General features: G+C 35.4%; 1 protein-coding gene across 3 annotated transcripts in view; it reads left to right on the top strand.

Moving 5' to 3' along the window:
- Positions 1 to 20,351, top strand: part of GRK4 (G protein-coupled receptor kinase 4) — a 39,726-nt gene extending 19,375 nt beyond the window's left edge. For 2 of the 3 annotated variants that reach the window (XM_041490415.1, XM_041490421.1), the window contains 10 exons: positions 1,237 to 1,300; positions 2,052 to 2,192; positions 4,473 to 4,663; positions 7,147 to 7,184; positions 9,649 to 9,738; positions 10,302 to 10,510; positions 11,392 to 11,529; positions 12,128 to 12,265; positions 14,410 to 14,532; positions 15,955 to 20,351. In XM_041490415.1, the coding sequence (XP_041346349.1) occupies positions 1,237 to 1,300; positions 2,052 to 2,192; positions 4,473 to 4,663; positions 7,147 to 7,184; positions 9,649 to 9,738; positions 10,302 to 10,510; positions 11,392 to 11,529; positions 12,128 to 12,265; positions 14,410 to 14,532; positions 15,955 to 16,008 (1,186 nt within the window). In that variant the 3' untranslated portion in view covers positions 16,009 to 20,351. Of the gene's footprint in view, positions 1 to 1,236; positions 1,301 to 2,051; positions 2,193 to 4,472; positions 4,664 to 7,146; positions 7,185 to 9,648; positions 9,739 to 10,301; positions 10,511 to 11,391; positions 11,538 to 12,127; positions 12,266 to 14,409; positions 14,533 to 15,954 lie in introns of those variants that run through there. The other variant, XR_005957103.1, reaches the window with a different exon arrangement.
- The last annotated feature ends 456 nt before the right edge of the window (positions 20,352 to 20,807 follow it).

Here is a 20,807-nt window from a genome sequence, read left to right on the forward strand (position 1 = left end):
GTCTAAGAAATTATGATCTGAAAGACAGGATGTAAAGGATGATGTTGATGGACAGCAGGAGAACCAATACTCCAATGGAACTGTCTGTAGCCTTTAAGTAGTAAATCTTAAGTCTTTAAGTGGTATTGGGTAAATGCAAATTCAGAAATATTTGGCTGTCAAGAGTGCAGTGGAATACCAATCTTTCTTGGGAATACTATCATCCTTTAGTTTCAAACTTGGTCTAATTAGTGGTTAATAAACAGATTAATCTAGCATTGTAACCCACTGGGTAATTGGATAAGTACTGGGGTTTTTTTGGGTGGTACAGATACAAATCTAATTAATTACAAGATAGCAAGATTTACATATGATATATGTATCAGAATCTAGTACATTCAAATCAATATTAGGTGAGTGTCCAGACTCTTTCAGAAGGCTGATTGTTACAAATTGATTCAAATTCCGCCCCCTGGGTATCGTGATCACACATTCAAACATTAAGGTGCTTGAGCACTGATTTTATTGTAAATTCCAGTTATCCAATGGCTTTATTTTATCAAATTGGTTGCGAAAGCCAGTAAGAAAACTAGGGAAGTTACTCACATTTTCTCCTAAATGAACCTCCACTATTGTCCTGAGAACAAAGCTGCAGTGACAGAGAGTGCTCATTTAAAGCAAACACAGGAAAATCCACTACCTTATAATAGCCCTGCTCTGACACATTTTGGAGAGTTTTAGCATAGAGGGATCAACACCTCTACTGCCTCCTCTGCATCAATACCCTAACAATTTGGCTCTTGAACTGCTCTTGCATGCCACAACTCTTTCTTTAGTAAAAAACAAAGTGAAATCAGAAATGGTTTACCTTTTAAATGCCACATTGTAAGCATGATCCCACTGAAATGCAGTCTGCGTGTCAGCGAGTCAATAAAGGGAGGCAGCAGGAGGTGATAATGGCCCGTGCTGAGAGCAGTAAGGCTCTAACTGAGGGCAGCAAAGGGCCGACCTGAGCAGCTTTTCTTCCTGCTATTGCCAGTGCTGGTGACCAGATGAGGGAGCCCACGTTTCTTAGCAGAGCACCCCTTTCATTTGAAATTCACCTTATTATACTACTTCTATATGAGGTTAAGGCAACATTTGTTCAGAAATATATCAGAACAGAAAGGAGAAAATGAAGACAGACCTCTCAGGGTGGGGAGGGATTACTAACATTTGTAATTCCTGTTGCAGTAATTGTTTCTTTCTGTTAATCAGGCAGCCAGTAACCAAACACACGTTTAGGCATTACCGAGTACTAGGCAAAGGAGGATTTGGAGAGGTGAGTACAGAAGTGTGTTTCTGCAAGGCAGTTCTTGAGGAATCAAAAGAAAAAGGAGTCTGTTTAACTCTTGTCTCGATTAACCTTTGTATTTGACACATCACCTGGCAAGCTGTTGCTAATACAAACTGTTTTAATGTGTTAAAGCACTGTAGGTCATGCACAAAGATGCAGAAAACTTGTAGTGACTGACAACAGTCGCTTCTATTTAGAAATTTCATTTGGAAATGAGAATTTAGTTGCAATTTGCTAATTATGTAGAATATTCATGAACCTAATTTAAAATCTATGGATTTTAATAATTCTGTTAATAATTTATTGAACTGCCTCTGTACATGTTTTAACCAGAATCCTATATGGAAAGAGAATTTGTGCTACTAAACTACCGTTATGTATCTCCTGTTTGATTGTGATGTGAATATTTGTCCTTAACACATATTAGGACACTTAGCACTGTTACTGTAGTCACTTGTTTCACTAACACAGGATCCACAGTTTTGCTAAACTATTCAACCCTAGAAGAAATGTATTTGCCTCTGTCTAATCACTTTTTCTACTTCTCTTACAGTTTTTGTGAACCTTTAAAGCTTTAAAGTCGTTTCATGAGCAAAGGGTCTGTACTGATACTTACAGACCATAATTTTCTGACAGCATTAAAGAGTTTTGAAAAGAAAATTAAATTTAATCTTCTTTAAAATAAAAATTCTAAAAAGCCTCAAGCATCTCTGACGCACTATCCTTCTTTTTGTAGGTGTGTGCCTGTCAAGTACGGGCAACAGGAAAAATGTATGCTTGCAAAAAGCTAGAAAAAAAGAGAATAAAGAAGAGGAAAGGAGAATCAATGGCTCTAAATGAAAAAAGGATTCTAGAAAAAGTGAATAGTAGGTTTGTAGTAAGTATCTACTTTGAATCTATTTTCAGAAATTTATCTTGTTTCGTTTACTTCATTTCAGTCTCTTCCAGGGGCTTGTGGGCACAAAACTCTTTTTAAAATTGATTTAGAGAGTGCATGGGAGAAGTGAATGATATAATAGTAAATACATTTTGTGTGTGATTGAGAATAGTTCTGTGCACAAGGATTATTTTTGGTCCACTTGCTGTATTTCTGACAGCCAGAACATTAGGCAGTGTTTCAGCATGCTGATGCCACTGAATCTTTGTCCTCTGCTTAATAGTTGAGTTTTTATATCCTGAGGTATTTTCATAGCATTTGTTACTCCGTTGCTGATATATTTTAAGATAAACATGACATTTTAATAGTGTATTGATTCAGGTTATATTGCTTTGCTGTGTACCAAGGCTTAAAGCTGTATCTTGGATGTGAAACAATTAACTTTTTAATGGAACTTCCATGTAATGGAAATCTTAGTTTTAATACCTAAACATGATGCTATTATGTAAGTTATGGTCTGTTAGTAGCTCTAATTACTAAGCAGTGAAAGAAGTTAAAATGTTCAAAGATACAGCAAGCAAACTTTCCCCAGGTAATGTTTACTTTTTAATTGAAATGTCATTTAAATGTTAATTTCAAATCCATTGCTTTGGTTTGAAATCCATTTACTTATAAATTTTGTATTGATGTTCAGAGGATTTTAAAGCACCTGTTTTAGAGGAAAGTGAAAATTATTTATAAATATATGTGTATAAAATATGTAGGTATGTATTTTCTGATAAGTTTTATGTATTAAAAAACCACTGTAGAATAGTGCCAGCTACAAGAAAAATGAAGAACTTGCTGGACAGACACATTAATATTTTAAACTATTGTAAATTATGGTTTGGTATAAATATGCTAATGTTATTTTTGCACAAGGCTTCTGGGCTTAAATGGATTGAAACTGAATCCAGAGAGTACCTGAATTTATCCATAAATTACTAAAACAGCGAAACTTCTATTTTTGAGTTACATTTTTTTCAGCATCTGTAAACACTGTAAATCAATAATTGATCTAAGTTGAATTTGAAATTGCTTTATAAAATTGAGCAGGAGTTATTTTCCTCTTGCTGTCCAATGGTGGTTTTTTATGGAGCAGAGAAGATCTAGGTCTAGCATTTGCAGTAATACTGGTTTTGAAGTGGGCAGATAACTTGTCATGCCTCTGTCACAAGTACAGTCTTGAATAGCTGGACACATCAGTTAAAATCACCAAATGGGAATCTACACCTTGAGTAGCTGATTTCTGTATTTACTTAGTTTTATTATTTAGTATTGTATTTGCACTTCTGAATTAAGAGTTTGGATCTATTACTGAATTAAAACAATTATTTACTTGTGCTGCATTTAAAATACATTTTTTGAGTAAAAGAAAAAAAAAACCCTACTGATTTTTTTTACCTAGCTAGTTTACCTAATGTAAGCTAAGTATATGTTTGAATTCCATTGCTCCTAGTACAAGTTAGGTAATTTTGAAGATCCTACCAGATGATCATCTGCATAGCAAAACTTTTTCTACTGAAAATGAATTTGTAACTTAAGCAGTTAAATTTTGTAGCATATTGCATTGTGTTAAAAGGGGAGGGTTTTGTTTTAATTCACAAGTCTACTTTAAAACTTTAAATGCATTTAAAAAACTTTTTCCTAAAACCTGAAGAAAATGTGGCTTTGTCCTTGCCTATCAACACCACATTTCAAGTACAGTGAAAAGAAAGGTTGTATGGAGTTGTACTGACTACTGTTGAAAAGTTCTAAATGAGGGAAATATGCAGTTACCTGAGGGGGAGGCAGGGGTAGGAATAGAAACTGCACATTAGATTTAAAATAATTTGAGTTCCTCTAGGGCAGTTTTGAGTCTCGTAGTTCAGGAAGATGGTTTGGCAGTGCATAACTCCTGAGATAGTAATAAGATAAGGAATAGGCTCATGCTGTCTGGACAAAGAGTAATGCAGGTAGCATGCAGCTGAGGGGCATCATCAATAACTCTATTTTCTGGGTGTGTAAACAGATCTGTCACTAAGCTTTTGTGTTGTGTGTATGGTTTGTGTACTCAGGCAAATTAGTCTGAATTCCTTTGTGTCTTCCAGTACTTTGTAAGAGTGATTTTCCACTTGCGTGTTTTGTTCTTTTTGCTTTGAAAAAGGATTCACAAGTTGATTGTATTGGAAAAAAGATCTGTGAATTGTTTTGGGGTTTATGAATGATTAATGGTTGTGTTCTCACCCTGCCCGTTTGTAGGTTAGTTTATCCTATACATATGAGACGAAAGATGCCCTGTGTTTAGTATTAACCATAATGAATGGAGGGGATCTGAAGTTTCACATATACAACATGGGAAATCCTGGTTTTGATGAAGAAAGGGCTATTTTCTATGCTGCAGAACTGTGCTGTGGTCTGGAGGATTTGCAAAGGGAGAGAATTGTTTACAGGTGAGAGTCATCTATTGTACTTTTCCCCATCTCTTCAACACTGAACATATTAATTGTTTCCTACTAACATAAGTTTGTATTTTAATTTTGTAGGAAAAGGATAAAAAAAAAAAAGTTTAGTTGTCCTTTTTGTGGCATATCCCTAGAAATATCTCTTACGTCTTCTTGCTGTTGATTTAGGTCTTGATGCTTGATATATTTTAAAGCAGTGTAGAGTTGATTCAAGGTTTGTTTGTAAAATGAAATTAAACTATGATTTACAAAGCAAATTAATTTATAATTTTAATACATAAGTTTTAGGAGTATGACATTGTATTCCTGCCCACTGTAAAGTAGTTCACAGAGGGCTCTAGAAGTCCCTGGCTGCATTGTGTGTTACACTCACAAGGGTAACAGGATAGTCATAGCCCATGTGAAAAGCTCCTTCTTCTGTTTTAATTTCAGATTCCTCCAATAAAATTATTATTGCCTTTGAGTTAATGAAACGATCAGAAGCTTTATGCATTGCAATTGAGATTGTATTATTTTAATGCTCTGTTTTGTCTTTGTACATCCATCATTTAACCCCTGGTATGCATTAATGTTACAGAACAAGCAAAACAAACCTAGTGGTGGACCAAGAATGCTTTCTTTATGCTTCTGCTGTGTAACACCAAGTATCACACACACAGACATGCAGAGTGGGAAGTGGCACAACCAGAGTGAATCAGGCTTATGCTGGTGGTTGGATATGGTTCCCTGGAGAATTTGGCCAATCTTACAATACTACACACTGTTTAGGCATACACATAGGAGGGAAGCAAGGGTGAGACATTTCATCAGCTACAAGTAGGTCATTTTACATTGCCCAAATGAAAACAAAACTGATTGTTTAAAACACAAAGTAACAACAACAAAAAACCCAAACAAAACAAAAGACCCCAAACCACAGCCCTGTGTTTAGGCCCAACTTGTTAGCTGTTTGCCTACAAGACAACCTTCAAACACTTATGTCAAATCTTAGTCTTCTTCATTTTTTTTTACCTTTGATCTCTCCTGGTTTCTCTGCTATTGTAATCTTATATTTAATGTCCATTTATTAACATTATGGGGATTGTTGAGACTTAAAACCATGAGAAGCAGAGCATCTTTGACTTTTGTATACAGTTAATCTCATAAGATAATGAAACTTTACCATGAATACACATAGTACAGAACAATTATTTGGGGGCAAACCAATATTTGGGGGCAAAAACCCTACTTAGATTTCTTGGTGAACATTTTTCTCTCATTTAGAGTGTCAACTCTAGAGTCATTCTTCCTAAAATTTTTCTTTTATGTTATTCAGTCTCCTCTTCTTGTCACAACTGTATGTACATATGTATATATACATTTTGTTTTTAACAATTATTCCAGTAATTGATTCTTTAGCCAACTGCTGGGTTTTGCATGTCTATTTCTGGCTTATATTTATGGTGGAAGAAATCTAAGAGACCATCTCAGTCCACATGCTTATTGATGCATACCACAAATACACATATGTAAAAAATAACCATAAAAATATAACTATCTATAGTGCACAATTATAAATAATAATGTACATTATACATTTTGTACAAATTTTCATGCCTATATGTTTGTGTATGTCCTCAGGAAAATCTGTTAGGGCATAAATCCTAGAACAGCTTCTGATACAGCTTCCATGACTCCCCAAATTTTTCTTGAGCAGAGAAAAATTTAAACATTCCATTCAATATTTTATTTTATTCTCAAAGTAAAAATGCACAAGATACAAAATTGCAATGCTGAATTTATTGCTCTTTTAGTATTTCCTGAGTCTTGCTATAATTTAACAGTTCAAAAATGTTGTTTGTGAAACTTTGATCTTTAGAGAAAAGTAACAGGAAACTTCTAGAAAGTTATTGCAAAGAATCTTAACTAGGTCTAGGAAAGTCTAGAAGTTTTGTCTATGAAGCTTTAGAAGTTGCATGTCCAAGTTAAAGAAATGGAGTTTGAATGAATGATATTAAACCTGTGCTTAGTCGTGGGATTATTCCTCTTTTTTGCTATTCTGATGCCCTGGGGTGAAATATAGCAAGGGGTCAGCATCAAACTGCAGCAAACACTTGTGTTTTACCACTGGGGAGTTGTAAAGCTGAGATTCCTCAGGAGAAATGTTTTTCACTTATGAGCACAAATTTTGGTGTAAATTCTGGTTCTTTATATCAGGTTTTTAGTGTTGTGTTGCCTTTGTTAATGTAAATCAAATAGTTATGTTAATGGAAATTAGAGAGGATTAAAGAGTTCAGGGAAAGTGGATCCAGAGTTCTCTGGTTAAACTATTCATATTATAGGCCATCAACTTTACAGCTTTTTCTTGTTTATGGGTGGAACTGGAAAAATTGCTTCAGTCAGAACCAAGAAGTCTTCTGTTGAATCTGTTGCACTTGAGGGCTAATAGTTTTGTCTTTGTTTAATTCACATTTCTGTTGTTTAATTTGTAGAGACTTGAAGCCTGAGAATATACTTCTTGATGACTGTGGTAAGTAAAAATTAAAATTAATTTTGAAATCAGGAATTATACCTCCAATATATTGCCAGAAATGTAAGGGATTTCTTCGTGATAAAAGAGACCTCATTGATTTGAATTTAGCAAAGAGCATACTGCCTTGCTTTTTAGAAAGCAGGGGAAAACTTTGCGGGTCAACCATGATTATATTAAGGGTCAATTTTCTACCTTTTCCCTTTTGCTCTTCATTTTCCTCCTCCTCTTGAATTAAGATCACTAACATTTTTACATGGATTTCTTTTGTTTGTCTTTTCTTCAACTATGGAAACACAATTTGTTGGCGGGGGGGTGTGTGTGCAGAATTTTACTTCGTAAACCAGAATGTTTAGACAGTAAGAAGAAATCTGAAGTATTTCTGTTTTAACACTTCGACTAAAAGAAGTCTGATGGTCTCTGATGCATATGTGGCTGGAAGGAATCAAGGAAGTACAAACAATATGAATAAATGTTTGTAGTCTTTTGTTTGTCAAAAGCCAAATTAATTCTCTTTAATGACTTTGTATGCAAGTCATTACCAGAATCTTTTGAATTGACTGTGGAACATGTGCAGGAATTCTCTTCTAAGCTGTGGATGAATATTACAAGTTTGTTCTTGTAACTGCTGAGCATTTTAGTTGAGGAAAAACTGTTTTTGAAGTCATTAGCACAGTATTTTTTTTTCAAGTCAGCATGTTCTGACTGATAAATTTCAAAAAAGATGATGCTTGAGAGAAGTCACTTTCCAAGAGCTAAAGCTTTGCTAGACATCAAATGCATTCTTTAATTTTTCTCTCCAGCAATGTCTTGGAAAAGCTGAAGGCTTCTTTGCGGAAAAATGTAGCCTTGCAGGACTGCACTAGAATGCTTCCTCTCTGCCAGGGATATTTTGATCTAGTTCCAGAGAGCACAGGAGACTAATTAGAAAATCGCTTCAGGAGCTCAGATCTTGCACTTAAAAAGGGGTTCATCAGATGTCAGGGAATACAAGAGCATCTGAATGTATTTAAAATAGCATTTGCTGCTCCGGAGCATTACCTTATTTCCAAGCAGTATACAGAGTGGTACTTGACTTTCTCCCCTCTCTCTCTCTCTCTCCATCCCCTGATTATCTAACACATGTACATAAGAAATTAATAAATTAATATGCTGTTAACTAATATTGATTCTGTAGAGAGTGATGCAGTGTGCACTCTTGGAGGCTTTCTAAATAAGTATTTAAAAAGCCTTGGACACCTTGGCTGCCTGCTTGCTCAGAAGGTTTTACTAGAGACCTTCTGAAGTCCCTTCCAGCCTGAATCGTTCTGTGAGTCTGTGGTGTTTCTGTAAACAACAGTATCCCTGTCCTTATAGCAAGTATTCACATGTGAGTTTTGCTCTGGTTTTTTTTTTGGTTTTTTTTTTTTTTTTGCAACGAATCTTTCTACACAAATTGTTTTAAAATTGAATTGAAAATGTGATTGTCCTTTCTTCTGTCTAGACTTTTACATTTTTATTAAGAAAGTACCTTATGTGTTTTTACATTAAAATGTCAATACAATTCTTGCCTTGAAATGTCTTGAATGTGCTTGAAACAGTTCATGAGTTTATCCAAAAAAGAATGGGAATATCCATGGGAATGTAAGGGAGAGTGGGTAGATTTATTCCCATGGCCCTACTTGGACTGGTTCCCCAGTGAGCAGTGCATGACAAGCCAGTCTATTGTCAGATGATTTCTGTGCCAGAGGTACAGCTCTAAAGGCCATACGTGATAGGGGAAGGTCATCAGCTTGAGACATTTGGCTGGTCAAGTGCAATAGAAGCTGTTATCCACTTAGGAGTGATTCATGAGAAGAGGAAATCCCAGAATTGAGCTGACATTTTACCATATAAACAATTCTGAGTAGGTTATTGACTGGGCTGCTCTTGGTTTGGGGTGGGAGTGGGGATAGCAATTCCAAGTACTCGTGTTTGGCATTATTGGGGTGCTTCATTACAGGAAAACAAGCTCTCTCAGTACAGGCTACAATTTTCTCACATTTGGAATGAATTAAGTTAATTTTGAAGTTTTACTAAGAAGTCAGAAAGCTAAGTGCTTGTGGTGGGTACACAGAATGGAAAACCACAAGTGTCTGATGCATAGATGCAGAATCTGAAATGAGCATTTCTGTTTGTCCGAGAACAGCAGCCTATGCCAAAGCTAGGAATTAAAGTGCTTAAGAGCAAATTATTTTTGTATGACCTTCAGAAAATCAGTTATATCTGTGCTTCTCTTTCTTCACATTTTTAAGGAGGAGCTGAATAAAACACTCTTTTCAAGTTAAGTTAAATAATCTTAGGGCTATATGAATGTTTTGATACTTCACAGTGGGGTTTTTTATGAGATGTGCAATAGAAATTTTTTTCTTTTAAAAGTGATAGTACTTCATTATTTTACTTCATTAATTAGCTGACTATGTATAATTTATTTTAACATTAACAGGACATATCAGGATTTCAGATCTTGGATTAGCTGTGCAGATTCCCGAAGGTGAAACTGTCCGAGGACGTGTTGGGACTGTTGGTTACATGGGTATGTAAACATTCTTTGCTAGTTACTTTTTACCAGAAAATTTTCTTCTGTGAATGTAAGAACTGTATTGGACCTAGATTAGTTACTGGACATGTTATGGGAAGAAGAAGGATTATAACATGCATTTGTAGATGGTACTTAATTATAAGCCTACTGATAAACTTGAAAATTTAACTGAAAATTCCAGCTTTAGGCAGAACTTTTAAGAAAGCACCTAATTTTTTTTCTGAGATTCAAAGAGATTTATGGTCACAGGTAAACAGAGAAATTACTGTGACAATACATTTCTTTCCATGCTTTGAAAAACTTCATTCTCAGTTTTTTTTTTCATTCCCTAAAGAATATTGGTTTTAAGATTAAAGAAATTAAGTTTTCCTCTTGAATATAAACAGAATTCTCACTGTAGAAATTAAAGTTTCTTTGAAGACAGAAACTGAAGACAGAGGAGTCACACAAACATGTCTGCACAGGGCCCAAAGAGAGTACCGAGAGTTTTTCCAATACACACAATTAGTCAATTTAAAGTGAAATGATGTGGGTGTATGTTTGCTTTTGTTTTGTAGCTCCAGAAGTGCTCAAAAATGAGAAGTATACATTCAGTCCAGATTGGTGGGGTCTTGGCTGTTTGATTTATGAAATGATTGAAGGACAGTCTCCATTCAGGAAGCATAAGGAAAGAGTTAAACGGGATGAGATTGACCGGAGAGTAAAGGAAGACCAGGAAACATACTCAGACAAGTTTTCAGAGGAGGCAAAATCCATCTGCAGGATGGTGGGTGAAGAGACGTAGAGGTTTGAAAATTAAATTTCTAATCCTTTTAAAGAGACCAACTACTTTATTTTAAAATCTTGAAAATTTTTCAGAACTGGATTTCTTAAACCTTTCTTTACTTCACATGAAAGTTTGTGATTGTTCATGAACTGTTCAGTTACCAAAATTCAAGAACTGAGAACTTTTCTCAAGGTGAAGGAAAGCTGCATAAATGGATTATTCATGGCATGAATGAAATGGTCTAGTACTGCTTGGACCACTTGTTATTATAGATGGAGTTCAATAGCATGCTCAACTGGGCTACTGCATGGGAACAAGTGGCTGAGTAGTTCTACTCAGTTTCTTCACCTTCAATAGCATGCTCAACTGGGGTACTGCATGGGAACAAGTGGCTGAGTAGTACACCAGTTTCTTCACCTAAAACATTATCTACAAGACAATGGCATTTTTTTTCCTATCTTGTCTGTTCTTAAATTTATACAGAAAGCTTCACAAGTTTTCTGTACTAGTTAATGCAAGAAATGTGCATTACTTAAGCCCATAGGAAAAAATAGAAGTCTGTATTTCCTGAAAGAAAAACCCACTGCAACGTCTGTACTGTAAAGTCTTCTCAACAAGGCATCAATTGAAATATTTTCATATAACTTTGGGCATAATCTTCAAATCATGTGCTTTCAGGTGTTCTTTTGTCTGTTGAAAATATTTGTTCCCCGAATGTTGTTGTTTGAGTTTCCAGTTATAGTTCCAGTTGATACATGATAAATTTACTTAATAAGAGGCCAAGTAGCAAAATAAACTGATTGAAAGACATAGTATGTAGATAATTTTTTTTAGTTGTGGGATTGTATCATGGATCAGCTTTTTTTTCCATGTATCTGCAGTTACTTGCTAAAAATCCAGGGGAACGACTGGGTTGCACTGAAGGAGGAGCTGCTGTTGTAAAGCAACATCCTATTTTCAAGAACATCAACTTCAAGAGGCTGGAAGCTAACATGTTAGAACCTCCATTCTTGCCAGATGTAAGTAGGTGAGACAGATTTGATTAGTATCTAAAAAGGCAAGAACTGTCATAATTCTATGTTAGCAATCGTATGAACTCCAGAGAAACCTTTAAAGTTAGTTTCATTGGTAGAAGAATGCCATTGTAGGTATTGATGATAACTAATTGTTTTTTGGTGTTTCATCTGAGATCACAAAACATTTTACAATAGTGCTATTTCGCTAGGGAGCTTTGTAGCTGATTTCTTACCCCTTAAAAGTCCGCTTCCATTGCTCAGATGCAGAAGAAATGAGGAATGGCTTTGAAGAAAATACTCCAGAGTTGAAAAGAAGGTGACAGAAGATGAGTGAATTATGATAATCATTGAGATCCAGACAAGCTGTTTCTGGCTTTGATATTTCTTTTGTGTTACTTGCAGGATGGATAGAATTGCTCAGGTGACTTCTGAAGAGCATTTTTGTATTTCTGTTCCATAGAATAATGTATTTGGTGATCAGCAGTGTGAAATGTAAAATTGCAGACAAATTGCTCCCTTTTGCTCATCTATGGAAAATAAAACCAAACTAAAAGTCCCCAGATCTAAAACTTTAATGAGGTAATCTTGTATTGTACTGCAGCCACGTGCCGTTTATTGTAAAGACGTCCTGGACATTGAGCAGTTCTCAACAGTAAAAGGAGTGAACCTGGATACCACAGACGATGACTTCTATTCCAAATTTGTGACGGGTTGTGTCTCAATCCCTTGGCAAAATGAGGTAATGCACATTTTATAGAAGATTATTTTCTTTAGTGCAGCAGTATAGAATATTCAATAAAATATGTAATTATAATTATTTTCTCTAGGAGATGTAAAGAGGTTTCTGCTTTAGACTTCTTTGCTGAGAGGCTTCAAAAATTTTTTTCATAGACCATAAGGAACTTGCTAAAAACTGAGATTTATGGTAAATTTGCACAAACAAAGTCTGGCATCTTGTCATCATATGCACAGTTTACAGAACAGTATTAGTATCAGTAGGACTCCCCTTTCCTTGTTCTTCAGTCACATGTTATTCAGCATTGCTGCTCACAGAAAAGGGATGGAATGTTATTCCAAGTGTTCAAAAGCAAATAGGTGCAGTGCAAGCTGTTTGTGTATAGCCTGTGTATCAATAGAGTATCCAAGTGACAGCAACACAGAATTGCAGATTCACCTTTTTCAAGGTTTCAAAACAAACAGTTCAATATCAGTTGAGTCAGACATTCCCTTAAGAGTTTTTTTTGTGTGCCTAGTGAATGAATATTCTAGTAGTCTGCATAGAGTACTAGAATTTTGCTGCCTCTGTATGCAATTCAAATCCCCTTTACTGTTTCAGCAAGAGCACTCAGTAACAATTACTTAAAATTGTAGCTCTTGTTATGAATGCCTTGTCCCCATTATAAGTTATTTGTGACTTTCTGAAATTACTATTGTCTTGAATTCTACTAGTGTCACTTCTCTCCCAGTATGATAGCATTTTATTTAAAGCTTGAACACAAAAGATGAGCAATTTCTGAACAATTTGGAAGAAAAAGTACATTCCTTTTGGTTTTTTTGCATCCATTAAGAAGGATATTTGAAAAGGTGTCATTTGACATAGAAAGTTTTCACTGAGAGACAGTGAACTTTGGAGAAAGAAGCATTTCCTATATTATGTTGTAATTCTAAACTTCAGAATATGATCTAGTCATTCAAAAATGCACTGCAGCTTAATAACTAACCCTGCAGAGAGGAATAAAGTTGGAAGTAGTTGTGGAATTCTTGTGATGGCAATTCCCGTTCTTCAAGGAAGAACTGCAGATTTCATTGTACATTTGTGCTTGTTTTTTCTTTTAATTCATGTTACTGAGCTTTCCCTCAGATTTTTGAGACAAGACTTTCTCTCACCATTCCACAATTTACCCAATGTCCTGGTTTACAACAAAAGCAGGCTGCATTTCTTCTTACTCCTCTTTATGCCCTCTCTCTCTCTACAAGGTATATTCACAGTCTTAAGCTGTGCCAAGGGAAATGTAGGTTGGATATTAGGAAAAACTTTTTTACAGAAAGAGTGATAAAGTGAATGGTCAAGAGAGAGAATGGTCTGCCTGGGGAGGTGGTGGAGTCACCATCACTGGATGTGTTTAAAAAAAGCCTGGATATGGCACTCAGTGCCATGGTTTAGTTGAGATGTTAGGGCTGGGTTGGACTCAGTGATCTTGAAGGTCTCTTCCAGTCTCATGATTCTGTGATTCATTGGCTGCCTGCTGCTGTGACAGATGTGTACTGGTGGCACTTGCTGGTAAATGCCAGCTGGATTTGGGCATCAGTCACTCCCTCCCTTCTGACCCTGCCTGTTGTATTTTGGCATTCACTCTTCCTGTTGTCCTTTCTGTACCCAGTAATTGTGGTTTTATTTCTTTTGTTTCTGTGTACACAGACAAAGATTATTTCAAAATCCCTTGCTTCTCTCCCGAGACCCATCTTCATTATATCTTCTTTTTCCTCCCATGTCATGTTTATTAAGTTCAGTTCAGGGCATAGAGATATTACATTTTTTTGGCTGGGCTGCTTTAAAATGAACAGAATACTTGAAAGGAAAATCTCTTTCTGGTTCTAAAAGCTTCTCTTTATTGCATCATGTGCGGAAGAAATGCAGGAATGCAAAAAAAGCAAGGGAGTACCTGACACCTGTGTGAGAGTGCTCTCATTGCTATTCTTTAGTTGGTTGGGTGCCCCAGGAGAGTCAATGTAAGCTTTGTGCTTCCTTTTGGAGACAGTGGTGTAGTTTGGCTGATGAATTTTTAAGTGTTAGGAGTACCCAGCCAGAGTAAATAGATAATACCTGGAACTTGTTTGAGAGGCTTTTATGGATATTTCATTTATATTTCATATGTTTCCAAGATGATTGAAACGGGATGCTTTGAAGATATCAATGCATATGAAACTGATGGTACTGTGTCACCAGACAGAGAGAAGTCTCCTAAGCCAAAGAGAGGCTTCTTTCACAGACTTTTTAGTGGAGAGGTAAGGCATGTATTTTCTTTCTTAAGAAAGTTAACTTGCATTCTCTTTTTTATTATTATTAATTTGTGATAGGAAAACCAAGTTGCTCACTGCACACTGAAACTAATGAAATCTGTTTTGTTATGGCTTTGCTCCTCCACCACATTTCAGAAATTATGGCAATCCCTATAACTCCAGGAAGCTTTCCTGCCTCAGCATTCTGTCCTCCTCTAGTTACCTGGGTTCTGTTAAAAGCTGTCCTATAGACCTTCCTTTGCTGAAGAGGTTAATTTGCATCTTGCTTCTTACATATTTTACCATTTTTTAATGAAACCTATGTACATGTCTTCAGAGATAATTGAGGCCCTGTGTAAAAACTAGTAATAAGTAAGTTTATAAGCAAAAATAAGTATCTATCCAACAAATAAATAAATAAGTAGAAATATCCCCAAAATAAATTAGAAGCACCACGAAACAAATGTTAAAATATTTTAGGTAGTTTAATGCCTTCACCAAAACAATGACATAATAGATCTTTACATCGCTGATAATGCACAGCCTTTTCTTACACACAGACTTCTTCTACTCTTTAGTAGAAGAATTTCCTTCAGAGAATTGAGTATTAACTACCTAGAAGACATATCATGTATTATAATTGTGTACAGGATGTAAGAAATAGACTATTTGTAAAGGTTTGCAGTTGAAGATGTTATATACAATTCTGCTTGCTCAGTGTGCCTGCACTTAGAGAGGAAATATCTTGAGAAGCTTTAGTATATTCCAGTAGTGAACACTTGGGTAGAAATCACTTTTGCTTTCAAGCAGAAATGGAATTTTAAAATTGCTAGGTGCATATTAAGTAGCCACAGCAAGGCTGTATATTAAAATTGCATGAAGAAATTTTTTGTCTTCAGCTGGCAATTCACCTTTCTAAAATGGTACAATGCTAATGGAATGTATAATAGTACTGTCATTTTTAGTTCATCTTTTCAAATACACTTTTCCCCCACTTTGAGTAATGGAATAGAAGGGATGGTTGAGTGTACTAATATTCTCACATAGCTAAAGTTGAAGCTTGTGTCTTACTGTAGTCTTTTTCCAACCAAAAATCAGCAGGATTCATGAGATATGGTTCTATATATTGAGAAGAAGTCCTAAAAAATGAATATGGTTTGACAGTTTTCACTTGGTTTTGAACTAATAGGATTGCAGTTAATTGTCTTGCAAAGTTAAAAGAAGGAAATAGCTTTAATTAAATTTTAACAACTTGAGATTTGGACTTGAGATTGTGGATTCCTTTGAGTTTCCCAAAGCATTTACTTAGGATGGGGTAAAATGTGCTGGAAAAATACCTACCCCCAGCCTTTCTGTGCCCCATAAAACACACAAATAAACAATAGCATTAGTTCTGCAGCTGAGTTGTCTGTCTGTCTTCTCTTGCAGGTCTGCTTTAAGTCTGATTGCAGTGATGATGAGCAGGAGTCCTCCAGACTTTAAATCATTTTATCCTCATCAGAAAGGATGAGCAAACATTAAATGTTTTATATCTCTGTAGCAAATTGTATTATATATATTTTTTATCTGAGTTCAAGGATTTTTGTACATTTGTACTTCATTTGTTTTAAGATGTATATTTTCACTAAAGCTTAATTGTACAAAAAGCAATGAGTGCCATTTGAGTGAGTGTGTTTCTGTATGTATTTGATTTATCTTGATTATTTTTTCCCAGTGGAATGAATCTAGAAATACTAAAAGGATTTTAAAGCACAGAGATAGTATCTATGGCATCACTGTAACTTGACTTTACATGCTCCTGTTAAAACTCTTCTTCATCATTAGGATTTTATTAGCAGTTTTCTTAACAGTAAAATTGATGTACTGATAAATTTAATAATTCTGGTATTATCCAGCAGCATGGCAGTGCTATTACCTAATGTATCTCTCAAGCAACTGCTAAGAGAATAAAAGGAATTCAGTGCACTGTGGCCAGCTATTAGGAATTGCTCTTTATTATCAGGCTCTGTAGCATCTCTTTCTGTATTTCTGTATAAAGAGAACTTTGGACATTTAGCTTAATCCTCAAGCTGAAGTATCCCATTCTTCTCTTTCCTACCCATCTTACACATCCTCTCCATGGAGTTTCGTGGCATGAACCATGCAAGTCGACCTATGCCAAAATTTTATAACTATATTTAAAAAACTTTGTTGTCTTTACTGAAAGGATTTCTTTTTACCTGCAGAGACAGATTTGTATTTTATTTTCTATAAATGGAATTGTTTTTAACTCCATGTAGGATGTTACAGTTTTATAATGGGTTAAAAAACAAAGCATGGGCTCTTCTTACTAATGTCCTCTCTGCTTATGTTGTAATATGCAATGTTCTAGGGTTGACAGTGATCACTGCCACTGAGGGAAGGGCAAGGTAGCATTAAGTATTGAATTTAATTATGTAAGTATTTTTTTATAGCCTTTTAAAACAGAAACATTAAAATATGTCTTTAACGATTGCTTAATACAGATGTGGAACTGGTATTGAAGTTTGTTATGATTACCTGATGTCCATTAGTAAAACTGACAAAAGCTGCTTGAAAGCTAGGCAAACTTCCATTCTTCTGGACTCACTGTAGGTCAGACCCTTTATTTTGTAAATTTCTAGTAAAACTATTCATCTGGGTATGAGAGTCTAAATTTAAAGAGCACATTTCATTAAGAGCCTCTTCTGTTTTCAAAACTGAGTTGAGTACTTGAAATATAATGGAGTTGGAGACATCATTTTAGTTTCATATTTTGTTCTGTATTCTCAAGATTTGTCTCAACAGTGCATGCATTCAGATCTCTGGGGCACCAACTGGACCACACATGTATTGTACACATGGAGCAACTGAATAGCTCCCCACCTCAAAAAGGTCCCTCTTGTGATCTGCAGACCCACTGGAAGAAACTTCAGCTGCTTCTGAGAAACTCAAAAGATATATTTGATATTCAAGCTTATCATCAGGTTTTAATTCATGGTATTTAGTCTCTAAAGACAAAGTTTTAATGGATTACAATTTGAAAAAAATGGAAAACCAGTGTGTTGCAGAACCCTACTGGGGCTCATCTGGTGTCTCTCTGAAATTGTTCCTCTTGGCTACTGTGCCACAGAAATGAGGAATGAGACTATTTTCCTGTGTTTTCAGTGCGTTTTTCCTCCAGTCTAAAACAGCACACAAGACAGCAAAATTATTCTTTTAGAGAGTACAAAGGGAGAAATTGGCAGAGGGAGAGAGAGTTTGTATGAATTACTGGAAGATGGTCTGATGTAATAGTGAAGGGATGGGAGGCTTGACAGAAATATCTGAAGTAAGGGTGTTGGCTAGAACCATTATGTGTGAGACAATGAGCTGGCAGTCTGACCTGACCCTCTTTATTTTGTACCACAGCAATAGAAGAACTCTAAAAAGAGGGGAATGGAAAAATGGGGAAGTAACAAAAGGGTTTTATACATACCTACATGGTTGGAGAAGTCATCGTTTCCCTGATTAAAGTGTTTGAATTTTTAAGATCTTAGGCTTGCTGTTCTGAGGCAAAGGTGACTGTATAAACACCAGACATGCAGGGTGACAGTCTGGATTTAATGTCTGTGTAGAGTAACTTGAAATTTGGGCAAGAATACCATGGACACAAGCTGAATAATTTTTATGAAGAAAAATTTTTATGCTGAAAATTGCTTTTTAACAGATAAAAAAATCTGAAAATCTATTTATCATGTATTTCAAGTTTTCTTTCTGTATGAGATGGAGAGGAATCTTAACTTAAAAAAAAAAATCACTTCTCTATTTTGAGTGTTGAGGCTTAACAAATTTTCCAAGAATCTGTGAAGAAAGAGGGCTAATGATGAGAAAAGAGAAATTCTTCCTAAGAAGTGGTTATGTACATGTCTGCTTCTTTGGAAAAAGGAACTCCTTGTAAAAAAGTGAGAATTTGTTTTTATGAAATTTTACTTAGTTTAATTTCACAAGTTTTTTCTTAAGTTCAGAATAGTACTATTAAATTGTTTTGAGTACATGTTTGCAGGATTATGACCTAATTCCATTGGGTTTGAGGTTTGATTTTTTTTTTTTTTTTTTGGTTAGTTGATTGTTCTTCCCCAATAGGCTCAAGATGGCATTATTGTACTATAAATTGTTCCTTTTGGCTAGAAATACAAGCACATAATAATGACTGCATCTTATCTGATGTGAATCCCCAGGAAAATTAGAAAAACCAAGGAAGTGGAAGGATCAGCAATCAGCAGAAGTCTCCTTACACAGTACATGGAGGGGAAGATGTTGTGCTGTTTAATCTAAGGTGACTACATTGGTTAAAGTTCTTTACTGGAGTACAAGGAAATTGGAGGTGCACCTTGAAAGCAGGGAAAGCCTAAGGAGAAGCGAGAGCACCTGAAACCAAAATATCAAAGTGTGTAGAAATTTAATATGGACTTAGCTCTTGATTTTTTTTTAGGACAAAACTGGGAAAAAGAAGGAGGAAAATAGCAGGTTGTGTTTACTGTATGTAGCCTTTTACTTCCATGAAACTGTCTGGGTGTGATGGGGGAAGCCAACATAACTTCTTGTAATTCAGCATTCTCTAGACCCATGTGTCAGAAGGCTTTAATAGCAGTGAGACAGTCCAGTGTTCTACTGCTGCAAGATTTGGTAAGACCTATGGAATTCCATGGAGTTATTTGCATGAGATCAACCCTCCTTTCCTGTGGCATGTGTTTCCAAGCATTTGCGTGTGTAAATCTTCATGTTTGCTTGTGAGTACCTCAAACCTCTCTATTTAGCTCAAAATTCAGAAACTGTGAAACAATGTACCAGTGTCTTATTGGTTTACTTAATGCTTTTCAATGTTGTGACCAGAAGAATAGAATCTTCATGCCTCAGGGTTGTTCTTTCTCTTAAGAAAGCTGTCAGCTTCTCCCTGCTCCTTGAGGTGTGTTCATAATAGAGATGGTGTTTCTGGATTATAAAAACAACAGAACAGCCTCAGCTGAAAAAATGAGCACTTAAAACTAATAGTAAGTAAGAAAAAAACCCTGTGGTATGTCTGTAACAACAAGAGTGTTATTGACAAACCTTACCCTTTAATATCTCTTGTCTCTTTTATTTTTCCCCAAATCATTCTTAAAACAGTAGTCCTGAATGTTTTTGAGTATGAAGGAGAAATATCTCCAAATCAGAATAAAATAGTCTGTTTATAAATCAATGATAGAAGTTATTAAAACCAACTAACAGTCCATTCTTAGAATGCATTTCAATTATTTTTCAAACTACACTGATGTAAGAATTTCTTCATTGCCATTTGTACAAACAGAGAATACTTGTTTACAAGTTACTAAAATATGACAACAAAAGTAATATTTTTCTATGGTTTACAGTTTAGCATTATATGAATTTAACATTGGAATTATCATCTTCATTTTAGTATAGGTTTTCAAAAAACACTTCTCTTTAGGAAGTGAAATTCAAATTATTGGAAAGCATCTTTAAGCTGAAGTCATATTTACTTTGATTTTCATTACTCGCTTGGCTTATTTGGTGATGATGATGTATTTTCTGTTGAATGAAACATTCTTTTTTATTTCATAATTGTTCTTGTGGTGTAACTTAAGTTTTGCACATGAGATGTAGGTAACTTTTTTCCATGATCCAGTTGTGTCCAAAACACCAGAATTCTTTCCAGGCATAGGAAGCTGACTGTTAAATGTGATGTGTTACTTCCAGCATCTCCAAACCACTGAGTGTTCTTGTGTGAGCTGTTTTCCTGGACGTTCCAGCATTGTAATTCCTGAAATAAAAGCAAAACACTGCCACATATCTCAACCACATGTATTACTGTCTAATGTTGATTTATTAACCATGTCTGTCATGGTAGCTGGGATAGAAAAAGGAAAAAAAAATGTAATTAAAATAAATTTCCAATTTCTTGAAGCAGAAAATGTCTCCTGCATAGTGTAAGCTTTTTACCAGTGTAAGACAGTCAAATCCCAGAAAAAATGCCCTGGTTCTGCTGCACTGGCTCAACTGATACCTTATCTCATGGTCTGGATCTAGATTTCTGCATAAATTTCCATGTGAAAAGACAAAATTATGGGGATGGGCTGTTTTTCATTAGCACATTTATTGTAATTTTACAACATGAATTGAAGGACAGAGCCCCCAAATGCTCTTCAAAAGGGTTTCAAATTAAATGACCTTAAAATGACACAACCAGGCAGTGACATATTGCAGATTGTCTGTGCATATGCCAAACCCCGTGGGCCAGCAGT

The sequence above is a fragment of the Pyrgilauda ruficollis genome, unplaced genomic scaffold, assembly GCF_017590135.1.
Source record: "Pyrgilauda ruficollis isolate IOZ18807 unplaced genomic scaffold, ASM1759013v1 scaffold1, whole genome shotgun sequence".
Classification (NCBI taxonomy): domain Eukaryota; kingdom Metazoa; phylum Chordata; class Aves; order Passeriformes; family Passeridae; genus Pyrgilauda; species Pyrgilauda ruficollis.